The sequence below is a fragment of the Syngnathus typhle genome, unplaced genomic scaffold (assembly GCF_033458585.1).
Source record: "Syngnathus typhle isolate RoL2023-S1 ecotype Sweden unplaced genomic scaffold, RoL_Styp_1.0 HiC_scaffold_34, whole genome shotgun sequence".
Classification (NCBI taxonomy): Eukaryota; Metazoa; Chordata; class Actinopteri; order Syngnathiformes; family Syngnathidae; genus Syngnathus; species Syngnathus typhle.
The window spans coordinates 595,280-612,404 of NW_026871940.1; the positions used below are offsets into that span (position 1 = coordinate 595,280).

The 17,125-nt window shown below is 45.0% G+C and overlaps 1 protein-coding gene, 1 non-coding gene and 1 pseudogene across 4 annotated transcripts; 1 reads left to right on the top strand and 2 right to left on the bottom strand.

Moving 5' to 3' along the window:
• Positions 1-2,123: 2,123 nt before the first annotated feature.
• Positions 2,124-17,111, bottom strand: LOC133147164 (uncharacterized). Of its 3 annotated transcripts, XR_009711534.1 has the most exons (5): positions 10,287-17,111; positions 3,129-10,103; positions 2,847-2,942; positions 2,405-2,545; positions 2,124-2,337 (listed from the first exon to the last, which is right to left on the bottom strand). XR_009711534.1 is itself a non-coding variant. In XM_061271220.1 (2 exons), exon 2 carries the CDS (start codon positions 8,192-8,194, stop codon positions 6,629-6,631), a length of 1,566 nt encoding a protein of 521 aa, XP_061127204.1. In that variant the 5' UTR covers positions 8,195-10,103; positions 10,287-17,111; the 3' UTR covers positions 2,949-6,628. The 3 variants fall into 3 exon arrangements, 1 of the variants encoding a protein (XP_061127204.1); XR_009711533.1 differs by having other exon boundaries at positions 2,124-2,545; XM_061271220.1 differs by lacking the exons at positions 2,124-2,337; positions 2,405-2,545; positions 2,847-2,942 and having other exon boundaries at positions 2,949-10,103.
• Positions 2,934-3,100, bottom strand: LOC133147186 (U2 spliceosomal RNA; annotated as a pseudogene).
• LOC133147183 (U5 spliceosomal RNA) lies at positions 12,994-13,105 on the top strand. Its single transcript, XR_009711555.1, has one exon. It is a non-coding gene; the product is annotated as a U5 spliceosomal RNA (small nuclear RNA).
• Positions 17,112-17,125: the final 14 nt, after the last annotated feature.

Below are 17,125 nucleotides of genomic sequence, written 5' to 3' on the forward strand. Positions count from 1 at the left end.
CTCCAGAGGGGGGGCCCGGTAACCCGCGTCCGGGTGAGGAAAAACAAAATCCAATTGTGTTTTTCTTCATAAGGGGCTTGTGAGAGCCGGGCTTTGTCTAGCCCAGGGGTGGGCAAACTTTTTGACTCGCGGGCCGAACTGGGTTCTAAATTTGGACCGGAGGGCCGAACCAGGAGCAGATGGACGTAGTGTTTGTGTGAAGTAATATAAGCAACTTGTAAAGGTCATTTCATAAAGGATTTTGGCCTTTAGTAGGTAGTAAAGCATGGATATTCCAAACAAGTTTTTTGAAAACAAATGCATTTATTAACAGCATTAAAAAAAATAATAACTCACTAAAAAACTGCTATCAGTGATTCTCATAAAATATGACACTGTTATTATGAATAACAGTCTCCATCACTTCAGTGCCTGCAGGTCAGATTAATGAAAGATGTTTATCTTATGAGATCACATCAAACATTCTGACCAAATATATCATCTTCAAGAATCGGTGAAAACATACATCCAAATAAAGTAATCAAAATGGCAACACGGTGAGGGGCATCTGAAAGTCAGAGCAGAGTTTTAACTCACAAACACCTGGTAACAGAGTTGAGGAAACGGGAAACACTTCCTTAAAGTAAGCCTTAAGAACTTTACAGGTTAAGATTAGTCGCAAACAGGTGGTGCATCAATGTCCTTGAGCATCCTGCATTGTTTGAAAATGAGAATGGTCGTTAGTTTCAATCCCTGCTAAGGGTACAAATCATATTCAAAATGCATTTTTTAACAACAAACTTGAGAGCCTCCCCTTCATTTTTGGTGGGAACAGTGTTGTTGGTCTCCCTTTTTTGCTAGTGCGTCATAGTCTGGAGTAAAATTTGTTGTGGCAATTCTTAGGAGAGATCTGACGTGTTGGTCCGTTAACCTCAATCTGTGACGGGTTGATATTGATGTTCATGTGGCTGAACGTCACGTCGCGGACGTCGAGCCAAATTAGCAACACTTTTCTAAACACTCGGCACTGTCTCCACCTTGCTTTTCCTTGGGCGACTCATTTTAATAGAAGGATTCCAGGGGAAGGTTTGTAGGTGGCTTTAGCGTAAAACTGTATCTGAAAGTTCAGTGCGCAAATTACAAGAATGTTGTCATTACAGCCCACGCTCTAAATTCGGGACTGATACAAATAGAGCGCGGGTGCGTCATGTCCGTACTACTGAGTACGTACACGCACTTGTGAGTGTGCACTGGGCTTTCTGACACGGCTTCCGGTAGTAAATGCGCAGGCGAGCGGTTCCCCATCTACTGGGGAAACGCAGTCATTGCAGGCAAAATGACCAAAACAAATGTTTAATGATACAATTTATTCAGGGTTGGCGGGCCGGATTAAACGGTCCCGTGGGCCGGATGTGGCTTGTTTGCTATGGGTGACCCAACCAGGGGCATGAAGCCCCAGACAAATATTGTTTTTGAATAAAACCAATAACCACCCCCCTCAATTGCACACGCTCTTTACTGTTTACAAGCACAATCACAAGTACAAGTCATCTTCATCCATAAGCATATCAGTCTTTCCTTGTTAAAACACAGCATCCCTACAAAAAAAGAAATGTGTTTCATCAACTTTTAACTTCTTAATAGACAACGATGGTATTTATTTACATATTGAAACACACGTCCACCTCCTTCAATGTTACACGTGAATGCACATACAGAGAACTTTTATTCATTTTGATCAGGCTACATGAAGCAAAATATAAAGGTGAATGTAATTCTCATTAATGGAATAAATTGCTCCTTTTGACCAGCAGGGGGGGGGGGGGTGTTGTGTGCACATGAAGCCTCGAGAAATGAATCTATTTGCAAACCGTTTGGTGGGGAAGCCTCAAATCCTAACATCTTACATTGAGATCTGACCCCATCAAGTCATAATTGACTGCTTAATCCTGTAAGAATGAAGCGAACGGATTGAAATGGTTTTCTAACATATGAACTATTGATTTGACCAGTAGAGGGGGTGCACTGTTCCTGGAGGTACTGCAATACCAGGTCGATGTCTCCTAGGCTTGCCGTGTGCAGCTTTGAGAGTTGCTGCAGCCAGCCAGGCCTGGGTGGGGGGGGGGCGTGGGGGGGGGGGGGGGTATCTGTCTGTGCTTCCTTACCAGCAAGTTTCTGGAAGTCCACATGGCGTCTTTGATGGCAACGACTGCTTTGTAAAGTCTTCTTGCTTGATTTTCAACGGGGTCAACGCATAGAGTACAAGGTCTGCAATCTGCGCTTACCTTGCGGGGAATTGCAGGTCGCCCACAGGTCTACGGCAGCCCTGCACTACCAGAGCAGGTCCCACACTGACTCCTGGGCACCACAGCCAGGTCAGGGGCACGCTGAGAGCGCTGACATGCCCCGAGAGTGCATAACGGACCTGACTGGGAGGACATCATGGGCCACCATCCATGACAGGTCCCGAAGTTTGTTTCGAGAGGGCGGGGTGGTTGACGTTGCGCCAAACTGTTGTGGGCTCGCCGAATGCAAGCCCGCGCACTGGACACACCGCTTCCCGCTCCTGTACGACAGAGATCATACATCTGTGATTTGTTAAAATTTCACTATATTCTTGCTCTAATTTAAAGTTCTTCAAAAACTTCTTGATTAAGGAATAAGAAGGTGGCAGGTTAAAAGACACAGGAATTCTTTGGTCGGTGGTTATTAGCTTTAGTTTCCGGAGGTATGAGTCCATCCAGAATCGTGTCATTGCTTGGCTTTTCGGTGCATTTGGTGTAAGGAGCGCGCTTCGCAGGTGCAGGGCAACATATCTGCTTCCGAGGCTTTAAGAAGAGCTTTAAGTCCGGCACTCCTTTTCCTACCTTTTTTTTGTTTTTCTTCATGGTGTCCCTCTTCAGTCTCTCCAACTTGGATTTCCAGATGAAGTAAAAAATGGCTCGGTCCAACTCTAGAAGTGCCTTCATTGTTGGGATGAAAACAGAACTGATTAGTAAAACCAAGGGTAAAATCACCATTCTTATGGTTAAAATTCTCTCTTCTATGGTCAGCTCTCTTAATCCGCCAAACCCAAGAACAGATACTACACCTGATTTTAGCCAAAAGGCCGAAAAGCGATGGAGTATACGAGTGATGGACTCGCTTACATGTCACGAACGGAGTGTGGAAATGGAGCAGGGGGACCAAGTGCAGCTTGGACCACGGTTTATTGAAGCAAACTCAAAAGACTCTGCAAACTGACAAGACTTACTAACAAAACCAACAACAGAGACGTGAGACAAAAAGACAGGGTGACATTACCAAGACAGGAACCAAAAAAACCTCATGACAGTAACAAACACATCAATGCTCCGACAGGGAGTGATACACAGACAGGACTTAATATACAAGACAGGTAACAAGAGGCAGGTGAGAATGATCACACTGATCATGGGCACACAGGAGGGGAGGGGTGAGCACACAGACACACGGACAAAACTATGACAACATGGACGTGACCGGGGACGAGTCATGACATTACAGCAGTGCTTCTCAAATAGTGGGGCGCGCCCCCCTTGGGGGGCGCCGTGCTATACCTGGGGGGGCGCGTGTGACCCTGGGGAACAGGCTTTTTTTTTTGCAGTACTAGAATAAAGTGTACTCGCGCATCTTCCCAGCAGGGGGCAGTGGCGCTCTCATTGTTACTTCTGTGACGTTTGCGACAGTGCAACATTTTACGATTTACAAGACAAGTTAGGATAGTCACGGTGGGGAGGGGGGGGCGCGAAAAGTTTCCTTCTTGCTAGGGGGGGGCGTAACAGAAAATAATTGAGAAGCACTGCATTACAGGCTTCCCTGTCTACCCATTCTCACCAACGGTTTGTTAGAATAGGACTCGAGTCTTGCTTTATTAGCTTTCTCTTCTCTATGACACCCTTTGCACATATGTAGAAGTCGCTCTCAGTTAAGACTACAAGGTCACACGTTATCACACCAGCTAGGCCAGGGGTGGCCAACCAGTCAGAGACTAAGAGCCACATTTTTTACTGTGTCATCGCAAAGAGCCACATCATACAACTGAGCACACATGAACACCCCCTCCCCACACACACACACACAAACACGCACACCCACACACACACGCACACACACACACACACCCCTCTGCTCAGCCAAATTTATTGTGTGACATTATTATGTCACGCACCAACATGATAATGACAAATTGACTCCTACAGTACTAAAACCACAGACCAAAGACCACATTTTCAACAATGAACATTGTCTGCATTGTCTCACACAGACAAACTCAGTTCAACAAATTCCACAAACAAAAACATACGTTTTTCCACTTACCATGTGTGGCGGGACAGACCATTCGTTTTAGTTTGTCATTTTCAGGAGACAAGATTTCAATAACGTCACTGAGGCATATTTTAACGAACTCCACTTCATTGTATGGCTTTTTAGCCCGTGCAATATTCCAAGTCAGTTGAAACAATGCAAGTGTGACAGTCTCTGAGTGCTTCGTAATTTTTTTGAAAAACTGTACCTATTTTTCTGCCTGACTTTTCAAAGTCTCCAAACTTGTGCTTGCGAAATATCAGTCCCTTTTGCAAAGTCCTTATCGATATTGGCATGAAGTGAGCTGAAGTGGCGCTGACCATTTGAAGCTTTTAAATGCGCCAATGACGTCCGACATATCAGGCAGAATGGCTTGCCATAGCGTTCAACAAAAAACAACTTTAACTCTGTTAAAAACATCCTGTGTTCATCGTCATATATTCGTTTAGCTGTGCATTTTTTCTTTGCCATTTTGGCAAGCGTCGTGTCAGCTTTTCTGGACCTAATGGGCCCCCGTAGTCACAGTCGCCATTCATTAAAAAGCCAGCAAAACCAATCGCTCTGTTTGTCCCTCCTCCTTTGCGGGATTTCACCTCACGCGCATGCGCGTTTGACCAAAATACCATATTGAACTCAAGCGAAGCAAATACGCACGAAAAATAAACACAAATGTTGATATGAACGTAAAAGAGCCGCATGAAACCAGCCAAAGAGTCGCATGCGGCTCGCGAGCCGCGGGTTGGCCACCGCTAGGCTAGGCAGAGTCGCCTCCTTGCAGGAAGGCGGCCCAGAGTAGTATAAAGAACCTTGGCGCTGGGAGAGGGACCTTCTTTTGCATCTCGCCGAAAGGGGTCCACAGCTGTACATCGATTATTCTGGCAGACATTAAATAGTTAAACTGTGAAGTGCTTCTCTTCTGGGCACTAATAAATCGGCAAACTTGTCTGCTGACTTATTTGTTCACGCTTCTTCACCCGCAGTAATGCATGTAGTTCACGAAGCATATATGTGTATACTTTCAGCAGTCTCTATCCAAATACACAGTGTAGGTACCTATTAAAAGTGTAGTCCCGATGAACATGAAAGGCAAAGATTGATAATTCACAAAGAACTTTCCATGGTCATCATATCTACCTAACGGCTGCGCCGAAAGAGTTGGGCCAGAAGAATAGAGCGGAACTCATGCAGAAGTGCATGAACACCACCTTGTTGAAAGAATAAAACCAACACAATGCATGAATTCATGACAAATGACATACCAGCAAATCAGGAGGACTTCTGCTGTTGCCTTTGCGAGACCAGTTCAGATAGGCGTTATCACGAATTTATAAAACAGGTGTGTTCGGACCTCCACAGTGGAGGCTCTGCTGAACCCCTGAGACCGACTCACCGAACTCATAGAGTTTGACCGAATCCAGGTTAAGAACCACTGGTTTAGAGGCTGTTATTTCTGCAAAAGGAGGAACTACTAAATATTGATGTCATTTTTCTGATGGGGTTTCCAAATGTATGCACTTGCCTACTTTTGTTTAAATAAAGATTGCACACTGTCTGCAAATCCTATAAACTGCATTTCACTTCTCAAATAGCACTGTGTTGATCACTGCCGTCATCGGCCATGCATGGATTCGGGCCATCTGATTGGTTCCTTTGCCCCCCCCGCCCCCCATACACACACAGGAATTGGTTAGGACTTCATTAGTAAGTGTTAGGAATCGTTTTGGCTCTCCGTTCAGAGCAAGGAACGAGCCACTAGCCCCACGGGAAGTTGTCATTTTCTGTAAGCTTGTGTGTATGTAGATTCAAACTGGGATTGCAGCCGCCTCGATGCTATATTATGGCCAATATGCAGTTGCATGTTTAGGGTCTTTTTTCTAGGATCTTCAGCCACGACACCCAGGCAGATGTTGATATTAAAATGTTGGTGGAACTATCCAATAACTACGCAGATCTGATGATCCCTAATACTTGAGCTGAGACAAAATTGGAAAGACTATTTGTTGACAGTGTCTGTGAGTTACTTCAACCCAAAAGTTCACATAAACTACACATAGCTAATGTTGACCACAAAATGGCATGTAAGCTGGCCAGGAGTCCTGGAATCTTCTGATCTGTAGACAGATGCGTTACCCATTGCTCCACGAGCCCCACGGGAATATGTGGCTTGTAAGCTTGTAACACTTTTGCAAAAATGAAAATAAAAAATAGGTGACATTATTTGAATATGCCATGATGCTTTATTCTTTGCGCCACTCGCCCTACAAGTTACGGCTATTGACCGTAGACTTGTGTGGAAAATCGTCATTGTCCAAAAGATGTCAGTTTAGCAATAGTGAGCAAGGGAGAAATTCTTCAAAGTAATTTGATTATGCCATGACCCAGATTCGAACCAGGGATCTGCACAGCCAACTATACTCCGGCCCAAGTCTGTTCGTTGAGCGAAAGACTCATTATCTTTTCCTGACACCACTTCTCTGGGCAACAGGGCCTGAGAACAGTTGTAGCCTATGAGCAGGCCAATCTCACAGTCACATAAAGGAGTGATCTCTCCGGCAAGGTGCTCTAGGTGAGGCCATGATCTTGCTGTCTCAGGTATGGGGACATGACTTAGGTTTGCAGGAATAAACTCTCTTGTGTAGGTTACTGGGAGAGATATTTTCCTTGTCTCATTATAACCTCTGACCTGCAGTCCAGTTAACTTCTGACTCTGGATGACGGTATCTTTGGATGACATCGTGGAGAGCTTTAATTGCACAGCCTGTTTCTTTGTAACTAACACTTTTGCCGTTTCTTGCAGGATGAAGGTGGTGTCGCTTTGGTTGTCCAATAGAGCGTATACGAGCACTTCCTGCTCTGGATTACTTGCTGTGGACAGCCATACAGGAACAACTGTGGAGGAATAGGTGCTCCTCTTGTCTTGCACCACTCTGTTAGCTGTTGCCTCTACTGGTGTCTCTTCTTTCTCTTCAGACTCTGATAAGTCTTCCTTCTCCTTTGTGCGCTCCTTTTTCTTAAAGCGTCTCCCACTCTCCTTTCTTTCGCCATCCTCTTGTTCTTTCCTATTGTCTTCCCTTGGACGATTTTCATGTAGACATGTTGGATGCTTCCTTTTGCATGTCTCACAAATGCTTCTCTTCTCACAGTTCTTGGACTGATGTCCTGATTTCAAACATCCAAAGCAGAGCTTGTTTGTTTTCACAAACTTGACTCGTTCTGCAGTTGTCTCTTTCAAGAACTTTCGACATGTCTGTAAGCCATGATTTGACTTCTCACAGAATACACATCCTTTAGCATCTGTTTTCTCTTCAGAGCTACTTGCTAGCACCTTGGCACCAACACTTTGTGTTTTTTGTGGCTTCTCCATTCCACCATCTCCAGACTTCAGAGCGTGAAGGGAGGTAATCGGATTACAAGCGATATCGGCTTCCTCTGTGACGAATTCCACGAACTGATCGAAGCTGGGGAAAGTCTCATTTTCCTTTTCCATCCTGGTCACCCTTCGGTTCCATCTTGCTGTAAGCCAGTCGGGAAGCTTGGAGAGCATTCGTTGGTTTTCACCACAGTCGTTAAGGACCTCCAGGCTCTTTATTTGCGACATGGCTGCTTGGCAGCCTCGAAGGAAGTCTGAGAACTCTCGTAGCTGAATGCTTTCCTTGGGTCCTATCTTTGGCCATGAGGCCAGCTTATCTCTGAACGCCTTAGCAACCATAAAGGAGCTTCCAAATCTTTTTTCCAGGACACTGAGCGCTGTCTGATAGGCTGCATCTGTTCCTAGAAGGAAGTATCCCTCAATGGCTTTCCTTGCTGGTCCGCCAACATATTTTTGTAGGTAGTAGATTTTTTCGTTCGCTGGTATATTCTTTCTGCCTATCAGCGTTTGAAAGGACATTTTTCAGCCCTTGTACTTTAGTGGATCCCCACTGAAAACAGCAGGCTCTGGTGCTGGGAGACGGCTTACACTGAAGGACTCTGCTAGTACCTTGGCGAAATCAGTTGTGCTATCCTCTTTGGGAGTAGTTATAGATGATTGCATCCTTGTGATTAGTTGTGGCGGGACAGCAGGTTTTGAGTCGAATGTAAGCCTTTCTCGTTTGGGCTTATAATCCTTGAATAGATCCAGCAAGTCTGAGGTTGAGCCTTGTTCTTGTTTATACACTTCTAGTTTGGCCTTGGCGGCATTTATCTTTTTTATGGTCTCTAAGCGTTCTATCTTTCTGCGCTTTTCTTCCAAGACCTGTTTATTTGCAGCACATTCTTCTTCTTCTTGTGCAAGCCTTTGTCTACATTGCTCTTCTTCTTGTGCACGTTCCTTTTCTTGTTGCACAAGCCTTTGTCTGTACTCAGCTTCTAGGTTTCTGAGTTCACGTTCCTCACGCTCCACTTGCTCTTGGACTTCCAAAGTGGCTTCATTTGCTGCTAATTCTGCTGCAGCTTCACTTATTTTTGAAGATTTACATGAGGATTTACTTGAGAGTGATGATCTTGAGCTTGCACTGCATGCTTCTGATACTTCTAATGAGAACACAGAGCCAGTTTCAAACCACTTTATTTCTTGCTCGTTATCTTTGTCTTGGAGATGATTCCAAGCATGCTCTAATATCTGCCTTGAGACATTGTCGCAGGTGTCTGTTCGACGGCGTGTCTCTTTATCAGGGATTATGCATTTGCGCAGGTCTTCGTACGCCTGCTGTACATCATTTGATGCTTCTTTTACCTTGTTGATGAGAGTTTGTAGGTTCTCTTGAGAAGAGGCTCCCTCTATCTCCTTCCTTGATTTCTTAGCAAGAATCTTCCACTTGTCATAGGTACGTGAGAAACGATGTTGGAGACCTTTGAGTTTAGTCTCTTCGAGTTCTTGTCCCTTCTCAGTGAGCTTTCTTGATCTTTCACTTCTTCTTATTTCATCTTCTGGGGCAGGTTGTTTGCCTTCACTTATTTCAGTCTCCCCCTTAAGAGTTTTACCTGCTTGCTCACTATCAGCATCCTCAATGCCTTCTAAGATTGGAGTTATCCCTTCTATCTTGGACACATCCATTTTTAGGAAGTCTCATGAACTCAGTATTTATTAAGATTATTAATTTATCTATTATTTTTTATTACGATTTTGCATGAAATTTAAGCTATATGAACTGATTTTCTTTAAACTCAAGTATAAATCTGATTTACTAATGTAATGATGTTATAGTTTTATCACTTGACTACAGTAGGCTATCTTGAATTACTACTGACTCCTGTAATTTACTTTATCAACCAACCTGTCTAATATATTGACTAAATGTACAATAAACTTAATTTTCATTGCAATGACTTAATCACTTAAATGTTGTTCTACACCTTTAAATGTTTGCAAATGAACTTGTTTTCAAATGCTATGAATGGTCGTTCACACCTCAATCAGACATTACTAGGTGCAAATAAGCAAGCACTTAAACCTTACAACATGCACACATCACCATAACATTGCACAATTTAGCACTTGTAGGTCCCTTTACAGCAATTGAGGCTAGTCCACCTTTAAACATTTAACTTGTTCAAATGTTTTACTTATTGTTGACTGGCACCCAAAGCTCTCTGGACTCAGGTAGCTACTTGTGTAGGCAGGTGAATGTACAGTCTCTTATCTGTCCGATGGAAGAGGTGAGTGAAGTGACTTGCTTGTAGCTCTGCCGAACAACGTCTTGTTCTGGCGCCGGGCTGGCTGAGTTCTCACTGTAGCTCCCTCTTGTCAATCAGGTGTACAAGCAGTTCTTCAAAACGGGCATTTATTCAACTCCTTCTCCACACACATGCCGTGAGAACTAAAAGACATAAAGACTATTAACATAAAACGTTCTCACAGAGAAAAATAAACGTTACACAGAAAATAACTTAAATCTGCTCATGCACTTAAAACACATTCGTCATGTTCTTGCTAACATAACATAGCATGGCTAACATCATGGCTAATATCATGGCTAACAACTAATATGACAAAGGATTACCTCATTGCCGCATTTGCTCGAGGGAGAAAACGAAAAAAAACGTAAATCTTGACAATACAGATCTTCAAAACTCTGGTTTAACCAATAAACAAAAATGTTATCAGAAAAGAAACAAAAGAAGCATTCCTTGCATTCTTCATCACTTGCTTTTGCAAACGGAAAACGTTGCCACGCCGTGGCTCAAAATCAGACACTCGCCCTTGTGTAACTCTCAAAAAGGAACCGCTAACACAAAAACTAAAATTGGTTCCCACTTGGAAACAGAGCCTGGCTCAAACGTTCCATATCAGTGCATTTTCTTATGGCAGCTACACTAAGAATGTTTAAATAGTTACACTATTCTATGGCACACACTAAGAATAAAATACATTTTAATTCCAACAAAAGGAGGAGGAAGACTCATGGATAAAACTGACATTTTTAGGGAGGACGCGAGGAGTCAACGGTGGTTCGTAACTACAAGATGAGCGATCAAACAGGAAAACGAGAGGGAAGTCTGTCCGCCGCCCATCTAGCTCCTCCACATAGTATGAGATTTGAGACATGATGTGCCATTGACATTTTTTATGCGAGAACGATTCGATATGAGTTACGGTGTAATCGATGGCGCAATGCGTGGCCGGCCCGAGAGGCTCCAAAGCTGAGCCGGCCTCCAGGAGCAACTCCTGCTGGGCTGCAGGGATGCTGGTTTCGTCTGCAATTCTCTGCTGCAGTTTGTCCACCGTCTCGTCATCTGTGACGCCGTACTTCAAGATCTAGGCGGTGGTCATGTTTAAAACCTGCGAAGAATAGACCATAAATTAAACTAAAATGAGTTGAGAGAACCACTATGCCAGTGGCTCTTGAATTTCTTACAAGTCACGAAACATTCAATATTATTCTAAGCCACATTGAACTTTGACACTGGGATGACAATGACAACTGAGAAAAATGTCAGAAAAAATGAACTGTTGAACCAATATGAGCTCTGTTTAACCGTCTCATCACTACAGCAATATCGCCCATGGAGGACAAGATGGCTCGGATGTGTCTAATGTCTGAGCGACAAGATGATGATGATGATGATAACAATGTTGATGACGGGATTCGTGCACTGACGTTACAAGACTTTTTCCCCGATCCATGCAATTCTGAGTGATGACGACGCAACATTTATCTTTTGAGTGTAAACATATTTGTTTTCATAAATGTGATCCGACAACTGAAAATCGAGAGTAGTGGTTGTTTACGGTGATGTGAGGATTTGAGCAAATATGTGATAAACAGGAGGGAAATGTTAGAATAATTAGTTTTGCTGAAGCGCTGGTCGGCCTGGAACCGAAGGTCACATATCTTCGCTCAAGTCAACATATGTGCCGGCTAGCCTTGGGGAGTCCTTATACTCCCTTTCCTTGTCTTATCTTTGAGAGGCCCTCACTAGTTAGAAACAGAACATCTTTGTTCTTTGTTCTTTGTTAGTTCAAGAGAAGCCCTTTCTCTGTTAATTGCTTTTGTCCGAGACAGTTTTTAGTTATCCCATATTTACTCAATGTTTGTTTAAGTAGACTTCATGCAAGTTATCTCACATCTACTTAACCTTTGTTAGAGTGTTTGCACGAGAGGTATCTGATTATTCACTTATTATTATTATTATTGTGTGAAATGTAGCAAGAAAGTCTAGAGCATTGTTTTACAGAGACACGGCATCCAGGTTTAGAGATTGCAGCCAGGAACGAAGCTGCCAACCATGTAAGAACAGACTCTGCATTCGTGGGGTCACGGATCGGCCAAGGCCATGCGGCCTCGCACCACACAACATTATTAGCTAGCTGAACAGCGTTGCTACAGTCACACTCTCACCTCCCTTTAGTGTAGCAACGCCTCTGTAACCAGGGCAACCAAAACATTAAATAGAGGAGCACGTGGAGGGAGAACTCAGAATTGATGGAGATTGTAACTGAGTTTCCTCTCTCTATCGTTCTCCTCGCGAGTAAACCTGTTCTGGTTCTTTTCTCCTCTTCCTTCCAGCGTGTGGTTAAATGTCTGATGGTATTTAGACCTGACAATGCGCCTGATTGTTGTTCCTCATACATCAAAAGTATGGATTTCTAGAAAACAACTTTTACTTCCTAAAGTAAAATGACAGATTTATATTCAAATGTCAAATATCGAATGCCACCATCGCAGTGGAGGTGAATTACACCCCAAACCATGCCAGCAACGTCAAAAGCCTCAATTATTTGCGCCACATTAGAGATATAGAGCATTTCTGAAATTTGAGAAACCATCTGAGAAATTACGATCGTATTTTGTTTCCCGATTTGTGTTGAATAAAATAATGAAATTACACATTTTCAAACGAAACACAGAGATGGGATCATTTCCTGTTCTCTCATACCAAAAGTACACGTACCAAGACATACAACTGTTTTTACCTTCAATACTCAAAATAGACGCCCAATCGCTGTTTGAAAGAACGAGCGCCGTCAGTGTTCGATCCAGTACTTACAATCCTGTGCGGCAACAAGGTTTAAAGTAAGTGAGACATTAATGAACACAAAATACTCGTTTAAACCTTCTATTTAGGTTGAGTCCTTCTAAGTATAGTAACTCTATCAACGTCTATTGTTTGTATTAGAAGGAATGATGCTGCGATTTGAATGTGAGACCGCCTGTGAATTTGGTGAGACCAGCAGTGGGGTGGCCCGTTTTGACCCAGATTATCAGATCACTCGTTTCTCTACAGATGGAATAAATCTTTCGCCTTTTACTGAAGATTTCCGTGGAGAGGAACAATAAGAGTATATCTCAGTTTGTTAATGCTCTGCGAAAGCGGAGCGTTCTTTCTTTGTTAAAATATCAATATCACCACGGATAGACGCCTATATTATACTCCGTGCAACAGTCATACGTTCACATAATTCATACCGACACATATGTGATCATGTACACATCAACAGAGAAATTACGCCGAGTGCAGACAGACAATCCCTCGTTTATCATCCATCCATTTATCCATTCTATTCGGCTTATCCGGGTCGGGTCGTGGGGGCAGCAGCTTTAGGAGGGACTCCCATACTTCCCTCTCCCCAGCCACTTCATCCAGCTCAACCAGACATACTCTCTCCAGCACGTCCTGGGTCGGCCGCGAGGTCTCCTACTGGTGGGATATGCCCGGAACACTTCCCCAGGGAGGCGTCCAGGAGGCATCCTGGTGAGCTGCCCGAGCCACCTCATCTGGCTCCTCTCAACGTGGAGGAGCAGCGGCTTTACTCCGAGTCCCTCCCGGATGACCGAGCTTCTCACCTTATCTCTCAGGGAGAGCCTGGACACCCTGCGGAGGGAACTCATTTCGCCCGCTTGTATCCGGGATCTCGTTCTTTCGGTCACGACCCAAAGCTCGTGACCATAGGTGAGGGTAGGAGCGTAGATCGACAGGTAAATTTTGCCTTTTGGCTCAGCTCTCTCTTCACCACGACGGACCGGTACAGAGTCCGCATTACTGCAGACGCTGTACCGATCCGCCTGTCGATCTCGCGCTCCATCCTGCCCTCACTCGGGAACAAGACCCCAAGATACTTGAACTCCTCCACTTGGGGCAGGATCTCATACCCGATCCGAAGAGGGCATCCCACGCTTTTCCGACCAAGGACCATGGCCTCGGATATGGAGGTGCTGACCCTCATCCCGACCGCTTCACACTCGGCTGCGAACTGCCCCAGTGAGAGCTGGAGATCACGGCTTGAAGAAGCCAATAGAACCACGTTGTCTGCAAAAAGGAGAGACACAATACGGAGGTCCTCAAACCGGACACGCTCAACGCCTCGGCTGCGTCTAAAAATTCTGTCCATAAAAGTTATGAACAGAATCGGTGACAAAGGGCAGACTTGGCGGAGTCCAACCCTCACTGGGAACAAATCCGACTTACTGCCGGAAATGCAGACCAAACTCTGGCATCGGTGATACAGGGACCAAACCGCCCTTATCAGTTGGCTCAGCACTCCGTACTCCCGAAGCACCCTCTACAGAACTTCCCGAGGGACACGGTCGAACGCCCTCTCCAAGTCCACAAAACACATGTGGACTGGTTGGGCGAACTCCCATGCCCCCTCGAGGATCCTGCCGAGGGTTTAGAGCTGGTCCACTCTTCCACGGCCAGGATGAAAGCCACACTGCTCCTCCTGAATCCGAGGTTCGACCTACCGACGGACCATCCTCTCCAGCACCCCTGAATAGACCTTACCAGGGAGGCTGAGGAATGTGATTCCCCTATGGTTGGAACTCACCCTCCGGTCCCCCTTCTTAAAGAGGGGAACCACCACCCCAGTCTGTCAATCCAGAGGCACCGTCCTCGATGTCCACGCAGTGCTGTAGAGGCGTGTCAGCCATGACAGTCCCACAACATCCAGAGCCTTTAAAAACTCTGGGCGGATCTCATCTACCCCCGGGGCCTTGCCCCCGGGGAGTTTTTAAATTACCTCAGTGAGTTCGACCCCAGAGATTGGAGAGTCCACCTCAGAGTCTCCAGGCCCTGTGTCAAGTGACATGGTGGTACGAGATGGTGTAAAATTAGGTATTGAATTTGGCCCAGGCACATTGGCTATCCCAAAACATGTAGTCGTTCAAAATTTCACCAGGAGATGGTGTTAAAGCTTGACATAGGGGTGACCTGATAGAAATGAACAAATCTAATAAATTAAACTGTTAGCAATTGGGAGGACACGACCTGCTCAAACGCGTAGCAAGGCACAATTTTGGAATATGAGTTTGCTATGCCATAATTTTAAGATGCAACAGCTTGACCAATATCAATATATGTGTTTAAGTTGGAGGAACCCATTATTGTGTTAAGTACTATTATGTGTTGAGACTGATCTTTATTAGACAAGATATATGTGATTCATGTTGCAATGTTTTGTCCAACCTGTATTTAACATTGGTGTTCCATCCATACCTGAATGTATTAAGTTGAGAGGAGACATTAAGGGCAAGTAAAGAACGAGCAAAACAGGAAACATCTGTTTCCGGTGATTGCCGCTTGAAGCAAGGTTGCCAAGACAACCAGTGGTTTCCAGCTGGCCTGGACAGGGATCAGCTAAGGAACATTCTCGAAGCTTCCAGAAAATTCCAAAAACTTCCAGAAAGGCCACCTCACGTACCGGTGAAGTTATTCCGATGAGGTAATGCCAGAAGCCTATAAATAGGTTGCCCGGACACAGAGCGGGCGCGCTTCTTCCTAGTCAGGGCGATGGCCGTGACGCTGGCCGGAGTAAAAGAACGAAGATGGATTTTTCATTCTTTTCTAGATTGAACCAAAATCTACTAAAATGAATTTCCAGAGTCTTCGAATTTGACTTTGTCAAATTTTGAGCTTCGAGGAAGGCAGAGGAAAAAGCCGCCCCGGGCATAAAGAAGAAGTGGCGACTTCTTTTTTACTTATCTGGCTACGGTCCTCACGGCCAGACCTTTCCTCTTTTTTAAACAGAATTCGGATTTTGGAACAAAGGAGAGCCGATCACTCGACTTGTTCAACCAAATAGGATTTTAGACCTTTAGTCTCGTCTCTTGTTCTGTGTGGGTGAGTCTTGTTATTTTGTTTTTTCGACTTATAATTCTTTTTCTGGCTTATTCATTAAATCTCTTAAGCCTTAATTTGGTATCGATTATTTCGTATTAACTATGTCGAGCATGGTTTTATATGCGGTAATTACAACTTTAAAATGTCTTTATTTCCCTATCATAGTCATTCTTTAAATCCGTTCAATTCTTTTTAAAGTGAAGACAGCTTTAATCCTTAACATCAGGAATTGTCAGATCTGGTTCGAAGTAGTTATCTTGAGCTCAGCTAGGGCGAGGGCGCTCTAGTAAATTAACAAATCCTTGAGGTCTTAACAAAGGCATCTGACGACTTGCCTCGAATTGAGTTACTCAGCTCGCGCGTCGGATGACTTGAAAGGGGTTGGCGTCGTAAAGAAATTAGATTGATTCTGGTAGAATTAATTTAACTCGGGTGGTCAGCTACGGACGAGTCCCTTCACCCTCGGCTCATTGAGCCTGTTACCGGGGAGCCGGATAAAAAGTGCCCGTTTGACACCTGCTTCCACAATGGAAGGTGTGTCGGTGGAATGGAGGAGGTCTTCGAAGTACTCTCCCCACCGACTCACGACGTCCCGAGTCGAGGTCAGCAGCACGCCATCTCCACTGTAAACCTCCTGAGACGCCGGATGGTGGACCAGAATTTCCTCAAAGCCGTCCGGAAGTCGTTCTCTATGGCCTCGCCAAACTCCTCCCACGCCCGAGTTTTTGCCTCAGCTACCGCCGAAGCCGCGTACCGCTTGGCCATCCGGTACCTGCCAGCTGCCTCTGGAGTCCCGCAGGCCAAAAAGGCCTGATAGGACTCCTTCTTCAGCTTGAAGGCATGCCTTAAAGGGTTCGGGGATTGCCGCCACAACAGGCACCAACCACCTTACGGCCACAGCTCCGGTCGGTTGCCTCAACAATAGAGGCACGGAACATGATCCACTCGGACTCAATGTCCCCCGCCTCCTCCGCAACGTGGGAAAAGCTCTGGTGGGAGTTGAAGTTCTTCCTTACAGGGGATTCTGCCAGACGTTCCCAGCAGACCCTCACTATACGTTTGGGCCTGCCAGGTCGGACTGGCATCTTCCCCCACCGTCGAAGCCAAACCACCACCAGGTGGTGATCAGTTGACAGCTCCGCCTCTATCCAAAATATGCGGCCGCAAAGCCGATGACATGACTACAAAGTCCATCATTGAACTGTGGCCTAGGGTGTCCTGTTGCAGAGTGCACACATGGACACCCTTATGTTTGAACATGATGTTCATTATTGACAATCTG

Excerpts from the sequence above, each read along its gene's own strand:
- LOC133147164 (XM_061271220.1), bottom strand. The coding sequence starts at position 8,194 with ATGTCCTTTCAAACGCTGATAGGCAGAAAGAATATACCAGCGAACGAA.